Source organism: Benincasa hispida, chromosome 9, assembly GCF_027475165.1.
Source record: "Benincasa hispida cultivar pf3 chromosome 9, pf3_genome.v1.1, whole genome shotgun sequence".
Lineage (NCBI taxonomy): Eukaryota > Viridiplantae > Streptophyta > Magnoliopsida > Cucurbitales > Cucurbitaceae > Benincasa > Benincasa hispida.
Window position 1 is genome coordinate 14,158,222 of NC_143486.1, and position 18,409 is coordinate 14,176,630.

Below are 18,409 nucleotides of genomic sequence, written 5' to 3' on the forward strand. Positions count from 1 at the left end.
TTTCTTCTTTATTGTTGATGGATATTTATAAATCTATCATTATAATAATATAATTTCTAGAGTTTTTTCATTCAAATATTGAGGTTGAAAATTTGAATATTGTGGTCAGAAATTTGAATATTCCATCTCACAAGTGGTATGGTGAAATGTTCTTTTCCTCTTTGCTTAAATTATAAATAAAATTATTTTCATTCATGATCTAAACATGAAGATATATTGAATGGATAATCATATCATTTTATTCGTTTACAACGATTTAGGTGAAGTGGTTAACCAATGAAGTTGTATATTTTTTTGTGTATGAGTGTGATTTAGACCATCGATATGAAATATTATGATCTAATGGTGGTGATATATTGAACAGACAATCACATCATTTTATCCTTTACAACTATCCCGATCGAAATGTTATATCCTTTTTGTGTACGAGTATGATATATACATATATATGAAAAATCATGATCTAATAACGAAGATATGTTTGATAAATTTCTTTGCCGATTAAATTTTCATAAATTTCTTATCTTTCTTTTCAAATATATATATATATATATATACAACAATTTGGAAATTGTAAAATACTATTTCATTAATTATAACATTTTAATTTATTTTTTTATAATGTACTAAAATAAAAGTATCATTTCACGTGCAATACATGTGTTATATAAATAAGATTTTGGAGGAGAATATTTGCTTTCCTCTTTTACCTCTATGTTTTTAGAAAATACCTATTTTATCCTTCGATCTTTCGGCATGACTCTTTTAAGTTTAGAAGTTTGTTGAGAGATATTATGATAATATATAGAAGCAATTGTGGTGACCGGATGTAACTAATTGAATGCATGTGTTACACGTCAAATGAATTTATTCGTTCCTTAAAAAGGTAACTCTTATGGTATTTTTAAATGCTATCCTTGAATTTTCATACATGTTTCAAGACTATTTTTGGATTAGCATTTCTAACTAAAATGTCACCTAAAATAGTGATATGGTATTCTATAAAGAAAAATTGGACCGCCACGCAGCTTGATCTCATTACCATACCATTTTGTCTATTTTTATTCGAAATTCTAAATAATTTTTTATTTCAAAGGTAGTTTTGAAATGTTTATGAAAGTTTGAGAATGATATTGCAATTCTTGAAAGTAATGAAAAAGTTTTTAAATAAAGAACATAATGCATTGTATTTTTTTTAATAAATTCCAAATTTAGTTCATGGACTTAATGATTTTTGTCTATTTAGTACATAAACTTCCAAAAGTATCTGATAGTCCTTTGAGCTTTAAATTTTGTATCTTATAAGTCCCTAAGTTTTCAATTTGTATCTAATAGTTTCATGATATATTAATTTTTTTAAAAAGATTACTTAATAATTGATCTATTAGATATAAAAGTGAATATTATGCTCAATGGAATCCTAAACAATTTCATTTTTTTTAATACTAGATACACGAATTTTAAGTATGTCGAATAGATCAATGACACCTGTTAGATACAAAATCGATAAATTTAGGCTAGTAACCATTTTGTTTTTTAAAATTAAGCTTATGGACACTAATTTTGCCTCCAAATATCTTACTTTATTATCTACATTTTACCAATAGTTTTTTAAAAAAGCCAAAAGTTGAAAACTTAAAGAAATAGGTTTTCAAAAGGTTGTTTTTGTTTTTGGAATTTAGTTAAGAATTCAACAATTATACTTAAAAAATATGCGAATCAATGTAAGAAAGGAGGAAGAAATATGCTTATTTTTCAAAACCAAAAACAAAAAACGAAATTGTTAACAAACATGACCTAATAATCATTAGAAACAAATTTGAATGTTTAAAAATCTGATGATACATTTTTAAAGTTAAAAAAAAAAACATAAAACTAAAAGTTTAGGAATCTACTAGGTATTTCTTAAAGTTAAAAGGATATATTTGATACAAAATTGAAAGTTCAAGAATTTCTTAAATCGATGATCAAATCAACACAAACTTTAAAGTTAGTGACTAAGGTTTTAATTTAACATGCATTTTTTAGTTTAATCTTAGGAAAAAAAAAAAAAGATGAAAAACACTCTTTGTTCCTAAGGGTAGAAGTAACAATTTAGTCTAGTTGATAATGATATTTTTTGGGCAACTTAGTTACAATTTAGTTTACAATTAAGTAACAATTTAGTCTTATACTTTTAAAAGTTATAATATTGTAATTTCTATCTCAAAAAAAGTCCTTAAGGTTAAGTTTCAAATTTTATAACGTAACGACTTAGTATTTATATTTTATAAATAAATTAACTTCGATCAATTTATCAATCTACACATATCATAAATTTCATTATAATATTTTTCACAATCATTAGAAATTGTTCAATCTACATGTATCTTAAATTTCATAATAATATTCTAAAGTTTTTTTCTTTTTTATTGTTGATGGATATTTGTAAATCTATCATTACAATAATATAATTTCTAGAGTTTTTTCATATAAATATTGAAGTTGAAAATTTGAATATTGTGGTCGGAAATTCGAATATTCCATCCCACGAGTGTTATGGTGAAATGTTCTTCTCCTCTTTGCTTAATTATAAATAAAATTATTTTCATTCATGATCTAACATGAAGATATATTGAATGGATAATCATATCATTTTATTAGTATACAACGATTCAAGTAAAGTGGTTAAACAATGAAGTTGTATATCTTTTGTGTATGAGCGTGATCTAGACCATAGATATGAAATATTATGATCTAATGGTGGTGATATATTGAACGGACAATCACATCATTCTCCTTTACAACTATTCAGGTTGAAATGTTATATCTTTTTTGTGTACGAGTATGATATATACATATATATGAAAAATCACGATCTAATAATGGAGATAAATGTTTAATAAATTTCTTTGCTCCTTAAATTTTTATAAATTTCTTGTCTTTCTTTTCAAATATATATATATATATATATATATATACAACCATTTGGGAAATGTAAAATACTATTTAATTAATTATAATATTTTAATATTTTTTATAATGTACTAAAATAAAAGTATCTTTTCACTTGCAACACATATGTTATATAAATAAGATTTTGGAGGAGAATATTTGCTTTCCTCTTTTACCTCTATGTTTATAGAAAATACCTATTTTGTCCTCCGATCTTTCGGCATGACTCTTTTAAGTTTAGAAGTTTGTTGAGAGATGTTATGATAATATAGAGAAGCAATTGTGTTGACCGGATGTAACTAATTGAATGAATGTGTTACACGTCAAATGAGTTTATTCGTTCCTTAAAAAGGTAATTCTTCTGGTGTTTTTAAATGCTATCCTTGAATTTTCATACATGTTTCAAGACTACTTTTGGATTAGCATTTCTAACTAAAATGTGACCTAAAATAGTGTTATGGTAGTCTATAAACAAAAATTGGATTGCCACGTAGTTTGAGGTCATTACCATACCATTTTTAGTCTATTTTTATTCGAAATTCTTAATAATTTTTATTCCAAAGATAATTTTGAAATGTTAATGAAACTTGAGAATGATATTGCAATTCTTGAAAGTAATGAAAAAGTTTTTAAACAAAGAACACAATACATAGTATTTTTTTTAATAAATTCCAAATTTAGTTGACGGACTTAATGATTTTTGCCTATTTGATTCATAAACTTCCAAAAGTATCTGATAGTTCTTTGAGCTTGAAATTTTGTATCTTATAAGTCTCTAAATTTTCAATTTGTATCTACTAGTTTCTTGATATATTAATTTTTTTAAAAAGATTACTTAATAATTGGTCTATTAGATATAAAAGTGAATATTACGTTTAATAGAATCCTAAACAATTTGAAATTTTTTTAATAGAAAAACTAAAATTTCAATTTTACGTTTACTAGATAGACGAATTTTAAATATGTTGAATAGATCAATGACATCTATTAGATACAAAATTGAGAAATTTAGGCCTCATTTCGTAACCATTTTGTTTTTTTAAAATTAAGCCTATGGACACTACTTTCACCTCCAAATTTCTTACTTTATTATCTACATTTTACCAATAGTTTTTAAAAAAGGCCAAAATTTGAAAACTAAGAAAAATAAGTTTTCAAAAGTTGTTTTTGTTTTTGGAATTTAATTAAGAATTTAACCATTATACTTAAAAAATATGTGAATCAATGTAAGAAATGAGGAAGAAATATACTTAATTTTCAGAACCCAAAACAAAAAACGAAATGATTACCAAACGTGACATGATAACCATTAGAAACAAATTTGAAAGTTCAAAAATCTAATAGATACATTTTTAAAGTTAAAAAACAAACATAAAACTAAAAGTTTAGGAATCTACTAGGTATTTCTTAAAGTTAAAAGGACATATTTGACACAAAATTAAAAGTTCAAGAATTTCTTAAATCAATGATCAAATCAACACAAACTTAAAAGTTAGTGACTAAGGTTGTAATTTAACATGCATTTTTTTAGTTTAGTCTTAAGGGAAAAAAAAAAAAAAAGATAAAAAACACTCTTTGTTCCTTAGGTTTAGTAGAAGTAACAATTTAGTCTAGTTGATAATGATATTTTTTGGGCAACTTAGTAACAATCTAGTCTACAATTTAGTTCATAAATTTTAATAAGTAACAATTTAGTTTATACTTTCAAATTCATAATATTTTAATTTCTATCACAAAACAAGTCCTTAAAGTTAAGTGTTAAATTTTATAACGTAACGACTTAGAATTTATATTTTATAAATAAATTAATTTCGATCAATTTATTAATCTACACGTATCATAAATTTCATTATAATATTTTTCACAAAAATAATTGAATCGTTAGAAATTTTAAAGTATAGAGACAAAATTGTTACTTATTAAAATAAAAAAATTAAATTACAAATTTGAAAAGATAATTATTTTAAATAGTAAAACTGCTAAAAATATTTTTAAATGTAACAAAATGTCACTATCTATCAATGATAGACATAGACTATAATATAAATCTATCAGAGGGCGAGATAACATCTATCAGACACGGACACATATCCATCTCTATCGCAATCTGTCATTGATTATTAATGACATTTTTCTATATTTGTAAAAAAATATTTTTAGCCCCTATACTTTCATGAAACTAATAATTTAGTTCCTAAACTTTGGTTTGTAACTATTTTGTAAAAATATTGAGTATCTAATTTGCTTATTGATTTATTTATGCAAGAAATGTTATTAAATTCTAACACTAATTTCTATAATAGAGATTAAAATTAGTATAAATTTCAAAATAAAAATATTAAATTGTTAGAAAATTGAGACTGGGATTACAAAGTGATTTTTAACTTAAAAAAAAAAAAAATATTATGTAAAGTATTTATAAATATATAGTTCAGGTATCAAAAGAAAAGAAAAGGAAAAAAAAACCCTTCGGCCAGGGTTGTTTCATGGGTTTCCCTATATATATAGAAACTGAGTCGAGAGCGGTACTGTATGTGTCTCGAGTTTTGAGATTTTTCTATTGGCGAAGCCAAGAAACGAAGAACAGTCCCATTTTCACACACTAAAATATTGCAAATTCTTCTGAGCACTTTGCGTATCAAACTCTCCCTCTCTTTCTCTTTGCTGCTTAAAAGCTATTATCCTGCGTTGACTACTTTGGACTGAGCTTTTAAACCCGATGATGAATTCTCCTTTTTCCCATTTTCCCATTTTGTCCCTTCTCAAATCCCTCTTTTTCGCCGCCGCCGTCGTTGTCGCCGGTCAATCTCCCCAACCCACTTCCGCCTTCGCTTCCTCCTCCCTTTTCCGCTTTAACTAACTGGTCCTATGATTTTATTTTCCTTCTGCTTGCCTCTTCTACCTCTTCGGTTTCAAAGCTAGGGTTCCTCAAACCCCTGGCTCTCGGGACATTTTTTTTTTTTTTTTTGAAATTCGATATGGGCTATCGGCGGAGGTTTAGAACTTTGTAGCCTTATCTCCTGTTCGTGGGATTTGTTTACTTTTTCCTGTTTGTTGCTGTTGCCATTTGTTTGATTTCGTAATGAAGAGGCTGAAGTCTTGCGACGATCTCGATTCGTATGCGGAGAAAAATCCGGGTAAGGATCCTGTGTTGAGTCGGACGTCGTCTTCACATCGTGTATTTTATCATAAATCTGAGGCTGTACGGAAGAATATGTCGTCTTCGTCTGGTAGATATTATCGGGATCGATCGGTGGACGAGGATCGAGAAGGTTTGAGGTTGGTGCGTAAGCGACCAGATCATGATTTTGAGGTGTTTGATAGGCGAAAAGGGTTTGATCGCTTTCGGGAAAGCGGAGAGAGTAGGGGTTATGCTGGTAGTAGTGGAGGTGGCGTTGGTGGAGGGGATCGTATTGCGCTTCATAGGTCGGAAAGCTACTCTGGGTCTCGCAGAGAGTACCCTAAAGGCTTTCGATCAGAGCGGGACAGGTCAAGGAGAGAAGGCAGTGTATCTTCTTGGCGGAGATTTGGGAGTTGGAATAAAGATGTTGACGAGGGAGCAAGAAGCAGAGGTGGGGCTGTTGGAGGATTGGAAGAGAGAGGGAGTGCGAGGAATTCTCCCAAGGGATTGAGGGATGTGAAATCCCCGTCTCTGTCTAAAGATTCAAGTAGTGAGCAGTCGAAGTTAAGAGCCTCACCGAGTTTAGTTTCAAGGGGTGTGAGAGCCCATGAATCGAAGTCTAAGTCACCGACATGGTCGAAGGACTCAGAGAGTGAACAATCGAAGAGTGTGGAGGTGAAGAATGGGGAGGACCTGCAGGTTGAAAGTGGGAATAACAGTGAAATGGAGGAAGGAGAATTAGAGCCTGATCCTGAGGCTGAACCTGCTCTTGGACCTGAACCTGAACCTGAGCCTGAGCCCAAATCTGAAATTGGATGTGAAGCTGAATCATTTCCTGAGAATGAAGATAAATTACCAGCAGAAAAACATTTGGAGGCTGATCAACGGGAGGTTGAAAGTGAGAATCAAGTTCAAGATCAGAAAGATAGTGTTGTAGCAGAGGCTGAATTGTTGGATAGGGGCACGGATGTGATTAAAGCAAAAGAAGCTTGCAGTGATGATGCTGATTTCTCAGAAAGTCGGAATGTATCGAATAATTTTAGGAGTTGTACCAAGGATGAACTGGATGTTGTGACTGATGAAGGCGACAAGTTGGAAGACAGTTCAGCCAGTGAAAGAGAACAACGTAATGAGGCAGATGACAAGAACTCTTTAGAGACTTCAGCTCAGTTGGATGAGAAATGCAAGGAAAGCAAGGGCATTGATCTAGAAATGAAGACTAGGGATTTTGATGTACCAGATAAAGAGGTAGAAAAAGAATTGTCAGACGGAGAGACAATAAAAATTACTGAAGCAATGACTCAAAATTTTAGAGATAAAGGAAAAAGTGTGGCAGTTAGTCCTTCAACCTCCCATGCTGCATATTCTACAGAAGATGGAGCATGGACAGACAGAGAACATGGAGCTACTGAAATTTGTAGGGACAGTGATATGGAAGGGCCAAGTACCAGGGGGTTTGAGTTGTTCACAAGATCTCCTGTGAGAAAACTCGAGAGAGTGGATGAATCTGGTGATAGCAGGCATAGGGATCAAAAGCTTACTTTAGAGCCTCTTGATCTTTCTCTAAGCTTACCAAATGTTTTGTTACCTATCGGTGCCACTGGTGATTCAATTGTGGCACCCAGTTCCCCAAGTCGAGGAAGAAGTGTTCAGTCCCTGAGTAACACTTTTTGCACTAATTCAGATGGATTTGCTCCATCAATGTCTTTCTCAGGGTCTCACTCTTTCTTTCACAACCCAAGCTGTTCTTTGAATCAAAATTCAATGGACAACTTTGAACAATCAGTTGGAAGTCGCCCCATTTTTCAGGGAATTGATCAGGCTTCTCAAGGAGCTTGGGTGGGACAGTCACAGAATGAGTCTAAGTCGAAGGAACTTCCCTTATATCAAAGAATTTTGATGAATGGCAATGGATGCATTCAACCGACTCAATCATCACATGGTATTTCAAACATTCAAACCATTCTTGGTCGTCATCCGTGTGAGGAAGAAAGCTCAAAAATTGTCAGTGGATTGGATAGGCAATTAAGCTTTCATAAACAGTTGGTGGGAAACTCTAAGTCCAATGATGATGTTAGATCGTCTTCGTTGAGAGTAGGATCTCATGATGGTGGATTGTCTATTAATTTGGAAAAGAAGAGAATAGTGAAAGAGAACAGTGGTAGTTTATATAGAACTAGTAGCTTGAAGGAACAGGATAAGCTTCTGATGGGAGGTCCAGATTTGGTAGATACTGTACTTTCCAGATTAATTACTGATCCAGTGAATGAAATGTCTAAGAAATTTAGTGAGATGACAGGTCAGTTCGTAAGACATCTGAAAGCTTGTATGTGTGAGATCATGTGTAGTGCAGACAAACCTGGTCTATTATTCGCTGTCCAGAAAGCACTGCAAACTAGGTCGGACATAACCATGGATGTGCTACTTAAATGCCACAGAGCACAGTTGGAAATCATGGTTGGCCTAAAAACTGGTCTACCAGATTTCCTTAAGGATATAAGTGCTGTTGGATCGGCAGATTTAGCTGAGATATTTTTAAACTTAAGATGCAGAAATATGACGTGCAGGAATCTTTTGCCCGTGGATGAGTGTGACTGTAAAGTTTGTGCACCAAAAACTGGATTTTGCAGTGCTTGTATGTGCCTTGTTTGTTCAAAATTTGATATGGCATCTAACACATGTAGTTGGGTTGGTTGCGATGTTTGTCTTCACTGGTGTCATGTGGATTGTGCCTTACGTGAAACTTTTATTAGAAATGGTCCTAGTGCGACGGGGGACCAAGGAGCAACTGAAATGCAGTTTCTTTGTGTTGCCTGTGATCACCCTTCAGAGATGTTTGGGTTTGTGAAGGAGGTTTTTCAGAATTTTGCCAAGGATTGGACGGCTGAAACTCTATCCAGGGAACTTGAATATGTTAAAAGAATTTTCTCTGCCAGCAAGGACGTGAGAGGGAAACAACTTCACGAGCTTGCTGACCATATGCTGGCAAGATTAGCCAATAAGTCAAATCTTCCTGAGGTGTATACTCATATTATGGGTTTCATTTCTGGTAGGTTGAATTCATGTTTTTCATGTTGTCTTCTTTAATTACCTTGCAATTGCGCTAATATCCATGAACACATTGAAATAGTCTTATTCCGTGTAATGTTTTGTTTTTTTGTTGTCTTGTTTTTTTTTTTTTTTAGAGAAGCAATTTCATTGATAATCTGTATAATGCTTGGTTTGTATGGTTAGGAGAATTTATCTTGCCATTGTTCCATAAGGAATTTTGTGAGATCGCTTCCTTCAAATTCTTCCTTTATTTTGTTTGCCAAAATTTCTTAGAGACAATATGCCTGAGCCGTCAATATGAATCTAATGTGATTCTGTGGGAGAGATATTGGGATATGCCGTCGTGGAAATACTATTTATTTTCTCTGCGACACGTCCTCTTGATTTGATTGATTTATGACCTTCTGTGCATTCAGTTTTTTTTTTTTTTAGCAGCTTGGCCTATGGTTTTCATCGTAGGAATGCTCTGTGATAGTTGACAAGTTCATTTTAGCTATGACTTTTCGAGATTTGAATTAGTGCCTACAACTTCACTAGTGTCGTTGCTTAGTATTGGAAATTTGAAACTATATGTGCTTGTACTAGTGCCTCGTAGCAATTTGGGAAATTTGCATATTTACATTCTCATGTTTTTGGTCCTGTTCTGGTTGGTGTGAATCGGAATGTTGCTAATTTCTACCCTTTTTTTGTTTTTGTTTTCTTTGTTTCATGTGTGATTTCAGATGCTGATTTTTCCAAGCTAGAGAAGACACGGCTTCCGTCTGGAAAGGATCCATCAAAAAGCAGCAACGGAGTTTCAGGGTCATGTCAGGAAGCTCCATGGTTGAAATCTGTATATTCTGAAAAGGTCTCCCAAATGGAAAGAGCAGTGAGTGCCCTACCTAGTTTGAACTATGAACGGAGTGACAAACGTGTAATGGAGCCAGAATTGCAGATAAGTTCTCACAGGGAACCTCTTTTTGATGAATTGGACAGTATTGTTAGAATAAAGCTTGCAGAGGCCAAAATGTTTCAAGCACGAGCTGATGATGCTAGAAGAGAAGCAGAAGGTTTAAAGCGCATTGCTATTGCAAAAAACAAAAAAATAGATGAAGAGTACACAAGTAGAATTGCCAAGTTGCGTTTGACAGAAGCTGAGGATATGCGCAAACAGAAATTTGAGGAACTACAGGCTCTAGAAAGAGCTCATCGAGAATATTCTAGCTTGAAGGTACGGATGGAAGCAGATATTAAAGATCTTCTTTTGAAAATGGAAGCTACAAAACGTAACCTCCCAGTGTGAATTAGTATCAACCAGGATTCTTTCTGCCTTGTTTTCTCTTCTGCTCTCCGTAGTAGGAAGTATTTTAAATTTATAGGCTTATATATTTTCAATCTATCGTATTAGTTCTTTTAGGTATTACCTTCTAAGTTCTTTCCCTTCCCTTTATTTTTGTACTGCTAACTAAAGTCTGTACAGCGACTTCAACAGCATTTGTTCATGTATAAACAGTTCCATCTATGAAAGCAATCCGAGAGAATTTTTAATCGGATTTTCATCACTTGTAACCAAACTATATCTCAAAGCATCTTTCTGGAGCTGTCTGTCCAAAGATGCAGATGAACTTTGGAGACTTATTAATGTCGAAGAAATCGTTTTTATCTCCTTGCCCGTGTGTCGAACACCACTTGGAAATGAAAATAGCTCTTTTGCTCAAAAATGAAGTTGAACAAGCAGTCACATGAGAAAGAAACGAGATGGACGACCACCTATATCAGGTTGAAGACATGTAATGTTGGCAAGGATCAATATGTGGGATCCTGAAACTTCTCTCTTAGTATTCATTTTTATGTTCTGTTCTGTGCCCTTATATTTTTTACAAACACTTTTCATATAATTCTCTTTTCTTATTTGAAGCAGATATGTATCAAAGCTTCGACATTTCACTGCACTGCTGTCAACGATGAAGATCAAGAGGTCTGAAGTTGTATCATACTGCTGTCATCTTTATTTACAAAGTATAAGCTCAATGTTACAATTTCAAAGTGGTTTTCATTAGGAAAGTTATGGGTTATAGTCTGCAAGTTGGTCTTTCAATTTTAAGCCTTCATTATTGACTTCTAGAAATATGGCGACAATTTGTCCATGCTGATGACAACAGGCGCAGGAAAAGAACAAATATTAATAGATTATTTGCGTGGATTTTCCCCACCATGCAGCTTCAATTATTGCATCAAAACCAACTTCAGAAGTCAATTTTATCTTTATAGGGAGCGAGAACCCTGTTTTGGTCAAACAAAACCAACTTCAATTATTTTTCCTCTTTTGATCTTTTGAATATATAATTGTTACTGGATTGACCCATGAATAGATATGGATTGTAACAAGCAATGATTCTAAGCCTATGAATATGCTTGAAATTGTGCTGATATTATGGCCAATGAGAAACAGTTGTAGCTGGAGGTCTTTCTGCATAATCCTTTAGGACATGTTTGGAAATGATTCTAATATGGTTAGAATCGCATTTGTCATTTAAAAAATCACTCGAAAGATGCTTATAATGATTAAAAATTAATTTTAGTAGTATGAAAAATGTGATTAAAAGTGTAAGATTAAACATTGATTTTGAGTGATTATAATTAATCTTGTGATTAAATGTGTTTCCTAGTAATTTTAAATATGAAAAAAGTGGGTATAACCATTTCAAAATTATTCAAAAAAGTGCACAAAAATTTATTCTGCAACCAAAAATCTGGGGAAGCACTTCTTTTGCAGCGAAGGGGTTCACTTTAGGTTTGTTGTCATTTATGTTTAGCTTTCAACTCATGGAAGTATCAAACTGCCATTTTTTCTGCTGAACTGAACACTAATTGAAGTGATACATGGTGAAGGATCGACTCAAACTTTTCAAGCCTAAAGATGCTGAATCTGAATCCCAAATTCCACTCAAAAGCTTTGGTTTCGTTTTCAAATTGTTATTATTATTGTTTTGTTTGGCTTGAATCATGATGTTAGAAGATAGCTCAAAACACCCCAAATACTTGTGAACCTGCAGGCTCATGAATTGAGTTCATTGCAAAGTATGAAGTGAATGATGCAAGTAAACATGCAATATTCGTACAACTAGTATAACTAAGATGTGGCTTCAACATTCGTGCCTAACCAATTAAACAACATTTGGCTATGTTAACATCTTTGTACTCGATCAATGTTTAAGAAGGTAATTGGAACTTTATACACTTGAATAGATGCAATATTTAAAATTCACAAACCAATTATTAATTTTAACTTTTTTTTCCCGACCTGTGGGGCATTTTGAAAAATTCCAAAATATTTTTATAGTGTAATCAAGAATTAACATATATAATAGAGATATGAAGGAAAGGGATTGTATGAACAAGACCTGTGGGAAAGTGCGTACAGAATTCGTATGGATGGGATCTTCATCTCCTTAGTTGTCGAGAAGAAATTGCTCGAAATGGGGAATGTGCGCAATCTTAGCCCAATCCTCTCCTCCTTGCTTGCATCTTTCTTCTACTTCAGGGCACCCACCGATCAAAAAGCTTCTCAAAGATTCCAGTTTCTGCATTCCCTCCGGCAATGATTTCAATTTCGGACATTCCATGATCTCCAGCTCCTCGAGCGAAGTGAGGATGCCAATCCATTCAGGTAAACTCATCAAATTCAAGCATTTCCTTATTCTCAAATGTCGAAGTCGTATAGGCAAAGAATCGAGGTTTTGCTGAGATTCCATGATTTCTAGATATTTGAGATCCTTAATTTCTTCTAGTGTTAGGCTTTCCAAACTGCACAATGGACCTAATATAGTAATCAATTGAACACTCGCATCACATAAAAACACAACTGCTCCAGTGGAAGCTGGCTTGGGCATGAAACTAAACATAGGACATCCAGAGATATGCAGGGAAATAAGCTTAGGAAATGTTAGAGGCAACCAATTTTTTTGAGTGTTCCCTAATTCCCACCATCCCTCCAAATTAGGCATGTTTTCGATAATTAGAAGCTTGAGAGATGGGAAAGAGGATGAGAAGGATGGTTCATTCTTGTCTATGAACTTGAGAGATCTCATGTCATCCAAATATAGAAATGTGAGTGCCTGAAGATGGCCCATTTGAGATAGATGTTGCAATCTATGGCATTTATGTATTACAATGTTAGTTAACTTCGAGAGCGAGGTGGACACCACCCAATTGGGTAATCCTACTCCACTGTACCCGTCAATGTGCAAGGATTCAATATTTGGATGTGGTTCTAGGCCTTCCATTATTGCAGTTTCATCATTCTCACCTTCATATTCTTGATCGTCTCCACTCAGTTTCCATTCCAGTTCCAGTTTCTTCAAGCCTTTTATGTCTTTTAGGTTTACTAAGCTGACTTCTGATTCACTCCTCAATTGCTCTAAACCTATGATTCTTAAATATCCATTTAAATGGATCAGCACATCCAGTTCACTCAGCTGATTAGACCTTTTGCAGTCCAACACAAAATAACTTAGTGTCTGTAGACAACTCAACTTCCCCATCCCTTCTGGCATATGGGTTAAGATAGAAGTATTGAAATCTAGATGCCTAAGATTAACAAGATTGCTGGTGTCCCTTGGCAATTCCTTTAGATCTCCACAGTACATTAGATTTAGTGTTTGCAAGTTTCGCAATTCAGTGATAGAATTTGGAAGTGATTCCATATTATTTTCGGAGAGGTCTAGATATCGAAGATGTCTAAGCCTTCTTATAGAATTTGGCACCATGGGACTATTTGAGTTATTAAGACCAAGCACTCGCAAACGTGGAAAACTGGAAAATACTTCATCCAAAATAGCTTCATTGATCTCATTCTTCTTTTCATATTCAAAATTGGATGAGAATAGCTGGAAAGTTCTTAATCCTTTTGCCTTGTGTAATTTGGATAGAACATCTGACCATGATTTTATTTTACAGTCAAATGAAACATGACGAGTTTTTTCACTGAAAGCATAATCACAATTGATATTTTCACGTACATATTTCTTTCCTGCTACATTTGTTGCAAGATCACGCATCACATCATGCATGTGGACATCATTGTCAAAGTTACACTCATTCATAGAATTTTCCAGAAAAAACCTCCAACATAATTCCTTGAAGTAGCCCTTTCCTGTTTCTTCCATGGATTTACTTCCATTTGATGTTTCTATAAATCCCAGAGCCATCCATTGTCTAATCAAATCATTTATTTTTAAGCTCTTTCGTTTGGGAAACAAGGATAAATAGGCAAAACATTGCTTCAAATTTGGTGGGAGATGGTTATAGCTTAATTTTAATACTGATGTCATGTCATTGTCTTGCTGAATGATTTCTAAAAGTTCATTATCCTTGAAAGACATCCACTCTTCTTCTGTAGTTCTAGAGTATAGCAAGCGGCCAATGTGTCTTATTACGAGAGGAACACCCCCACATTTCATTAAAATTTCTTTTCCTGTCTGTATCAAGTTTGGATTTTCAAGCTCTTTCCCTTCTTTAAATGCCACTTTACTAAATAATGACCAAGATTTACTCTCTGGTAAGCCTTCTAAAGAGAATAAAGAAGTCATGCTTTCAATTTCTGCAGCTACTTTTCTATCACGCTTTGTGATCAAAATCTTACTCCCTTTCGCACCACTCATCAACAGAGGTTTCAATCCATGCCATTTTTCTTCACTTTCATTCCATACATCGTCCATAACTAGCAAATATTTCTTTCCCCCGATCACTTTTTGAAGCTCTGCTTGTAAAGCTTCCATTCCCATTACATGTGGATTGCTTTTGGTGGCTGATTCTATTATTTTTTTCACTACTGCTTTTATCTCGAATTGATCAGAAACCCAAATCCATATTTTTAACTCAAAATATTTTGATAACTTTTCATCATTGTAGAGAGATTTAGCCAAGGTTGTCTTGCCTATTCCACCCATCCCAACTATTGCAACGATTGAAACATTGTGCGTGACATTCATATTCACATCCAATAAAAGGTCCTTTATTTTTTTCTTATCATCATCCCTTCCAATCACTTCCTCTCCATTTGAAAAAGACCAAGATTCCCTTCCGGTCATTATTTGATCAAACGAACCGTATCGAGCCTTTGATTCACAGTTTTCATGCAAATGAAATTGCTTTTTTTCAGCATCAATTGCATCTAGCCTCTCCCAAATTTTCTTTATTTGACGAGCCATACTATAATTAAATGCAATCTGATTAGATTTGGAGAAGAAGATCCTTACTTGTTTTGCATTTTTATCTCTAGTCATCACTTCTCGATGAAGAGCCTCCGTAGATAGTTCATCAAGCACATCCTCCGCATCATAAAGAGCTTCTTCCAGCTTTTGGAGCCAATTCTCCAGCAAGTGACCTTTAGTTTGACGCCCTTCTGCATCAAGAAGCACATCCTTAATGGTTGAAACTGTGGCTGTGAGTTTGTTAAGGTTATCCTTCAGCCCAAATAGCATCCCAAGCCGCTGGAAAGCTTGAGAGCTTAGCTTCATCAAGATCTCCCCAGCAATATCGAAGAGAATTGCTTCAGCCATGGTTTGATTTCAGGTGGGAAAATTATTGGGATATGCTTTCTGGGATTTTTCTTAGGAATGTTTATTCCACCTGGATTCTCTAATCGACGGATTAAAAGTAAATTCATACCAACTACAAACTGCTCCCTCTTTTCTATCACCAATTTCTTTTTTTCATTTTTGCCAGCTCACACGTGTTGACTTGCCGCCCCGACCTAAAAGACCCCTTTTGGTTCCCCCGTGGCCCAAATCTGCTAAGATGGATAATTGCTTAATCTTTAAAAATAACAACCAATGAAGGGCTTACAGATTATTGAATTTCTCACGCGTTTTGATGAAATAATGAGCTACACTGTTCTATAGTTTTCCCTTTTCTTTTTAAGACGATTCAATAGAAAGTGTTAAGAGTAAGCTCTTAATGTATTTTGATTTCCGCATATGTCCAAATGGAAAAGTATTTTTGATATTAAATAAAATTATAATGACTAAAAAAAGCATAACTCAATTGACATAGTTTCGTACTATCAAACTCGAAGTCAGGAGTTTAACTCCCTCACATAATTTATTATTAAAGAAAAGTTACAAAGAACTTAACTATGATTAAGCCTCTCGGTTTAGCTTAGCTTCTTTTTTTTCAAAGTTCAATCCTACATGAAGATGAGAATTCGAAACTCTAACTTTTTTATGGATGATATATATCTTGATCAATTAATTATGTTCAAATTGGTGTTTCTAGTTAGGTTATGCTCCCATTGGTGTCCTGCCTTAAAGTTGTGCAACTGAGTTTGTGTTTGATATATCTATGTTTATTTATCATATACATGCAAATCTGACTACACAAACATAAGTTTTTGAGATTTACGTTTTGGACTCACTTTACAAATTACAAAATCTATCCTACCAAGTAATAGTAGCTTGCCTTATTCAGGATGTGTTTGGAATGCATTTTCAAACGTTTATTTTTTTTAAAAATATTTTGAAAAAAATTGGAATGTTTGACAATTATTCAAAATAACTTTTGAAGTGTATTTTTAATAATTTTTGTAAAAAATGTTTAAATAAAAATAAATTTTTTGAAAGACATTTTTTTCTCAAGTCAATTCAAACGGCCATTCTTTAGATAAGAAGAGTTCATACAAAGGATTTCAATAACCTCTCCCCTTTAACACTGGAGAATTCCAGTCCAGTTTACACCCACCACTCCAAACTTCATATATGTTCACTGTGTTTTTTTCACCTCTCACCCGACTTTGTTGCCACGGTTAACAGATTCTGTCATTCATTTCCTTGGCTGGTACATGAATCAGCTTGACCACGTGAAGTTCTCCAAGAAAGCTGAGCTGGCCAATCCTATTCAGCTGCAAACATTACGCTCTGTTTACTGTTGTTGTCCACCTAAAAAGCACAGATATTTCTAATTGTGTAGAGAATCGGTATCAGATACGGATACGAATATGTACAGATACGTGGTAGATACATATCTGATACGTGATTTGGAGTATCTGATTTTTTTATTTTTAATTTTCAGATACGCGTATCTGCTTCTAGGTACGTGAAGGAGATATATGAGTCATTTTTTTTTTCAAATTTAAGTTCAATCACTTAAAAAGTCCAAATCACAATCCATTTTATTTCAGTGCATGTTTAGGAGTGCTTTTAAAATCATCAAAAAATTATTTTTTTCATTTTTAAAATCACTCGAAAACACATTTTTAATTACTCAAAATTAATTTAGTTTTCAATTTTACACTTTTAAATGCAATTTTCATATCGTCAAAATTAGTTTTGAAGGATTAAACATGTTTCACGGTGATTTTGAAAATAACAAAAGTGATTTCAACCATTTTAAAATCACTTCCAAACATAAAAGTCCACTTAAATTGAGAAATCAAAAATAAAATAAATTTAAAATGACGAAAAACATAAAAAATTGAAAAAAACCTGAAACATAACTAAATCTTCATTCTTCTCTTCTCTCTCACTTCATCCTCAATTTCATTCAATCTTCATCTTCTACTTCTTTCCTACCGTCTACTCTAGTAGCTCAACAATCACTCAATGTTACTGGATTTTTTTTTCAAGTTTTCACTCTCTTCTCGAATCTACTTTAATCTAACTTAAAATAAGTATTATAACAATTAATTAGATATTATATATATATAATGTATCTTTAATGTATCCATATTTTAGTTTTTTTTAGAAATTAATGTATCGCCATATCGTACGTAAGGCTTCTCAACATTGCTCCTTAGCCATTGTAAGAAGGTGTTGAACAATCTGGCACTAGATGAGCTGGATCATAGCTAACCCTATGAACTTTACCAGGAGGACAAGCACCTGGATCATAGAACTTCCTCTTTAATTTTGGTTGTTTCAATTCAATCGGAGGGGTATAGGGCTTAACCTCTTTCCTTTTCCTACCCGTACATCTTGGAACCTCAATGACTTTATCAGGTTTTCTCTGCAAATTAATCTTTAAATTATTTTTTGGAGGAGGGATTGGGCGTAGCTGGATATCATCATTGGTAGAGGATAAATCTGATATTGGTGGCTCGATGGGGGTGGTGGTAGTGAGTATGGAATTTGTGGTAATCGACTTAGTGAAGGTGAGAGTCGTGGTGGTTATAGGCACGATGGCAGTGATGGTGATCGACTCAATGGTATGCTCGATGGGAGTGGTGCTGGTGAGGGTGACATCAACGATAGGGTCAATGGGAGTGGTGGTGGTGAGGTTGAAAGTCGTGGTGGTTATAGGCACAATGACAGTGGTGGTGATAAGCTC

The 18,409-nt window shown here is 33.5% G+C and overlaps 2 protein-coding genes across 2 annotated transcripts; one reads left to right on the forward strand and one right to left on the reverse strand.

The window, feature by feature from the left end:
* The first annotated feature begins 5,388 nt into the window (after positions 1–5,388).
* TTA2 (fibronectin type III domain protein (DUF1423)) lies at positions 5,389–10,647 on the forward strand. Its single transcript, XM_039041636.2, has 2 exons — positions 5,389–9,104; positions 9,829–10,647. Exons 1-2 carry the CDS (start codon positions 6,017–6,019, stop codon positions 10,386–10,388), a joined length of 3,648 nt encoding a protein of 1,215 aa, XP_038897564.1. The 5' UTR covers positions 5,389–6,016; the 3' UTR covers positions 10,389–10,647.
* Positions 10,648–12,252: 1,605 nt separating this feature from the next.
* Positions 12,253–15,868, reverse strand: LOC120085585 (putative disease resistance protein RGA4). The gene has a single exon (XM_039041638.2). It carries the CDS (start codon positions 15,646–15,648, stop codon positions 12,538–12,540), a length of 3,111 nt encoding a protein of 1,036 aa, XP_038897566.1. The 5' UTR covers positions 15,649–15,868; the 3' UTR covers positions 12,253–12,537.
* Positions 15,869–18,409: the final 2,541 nt, after the last annotated feature.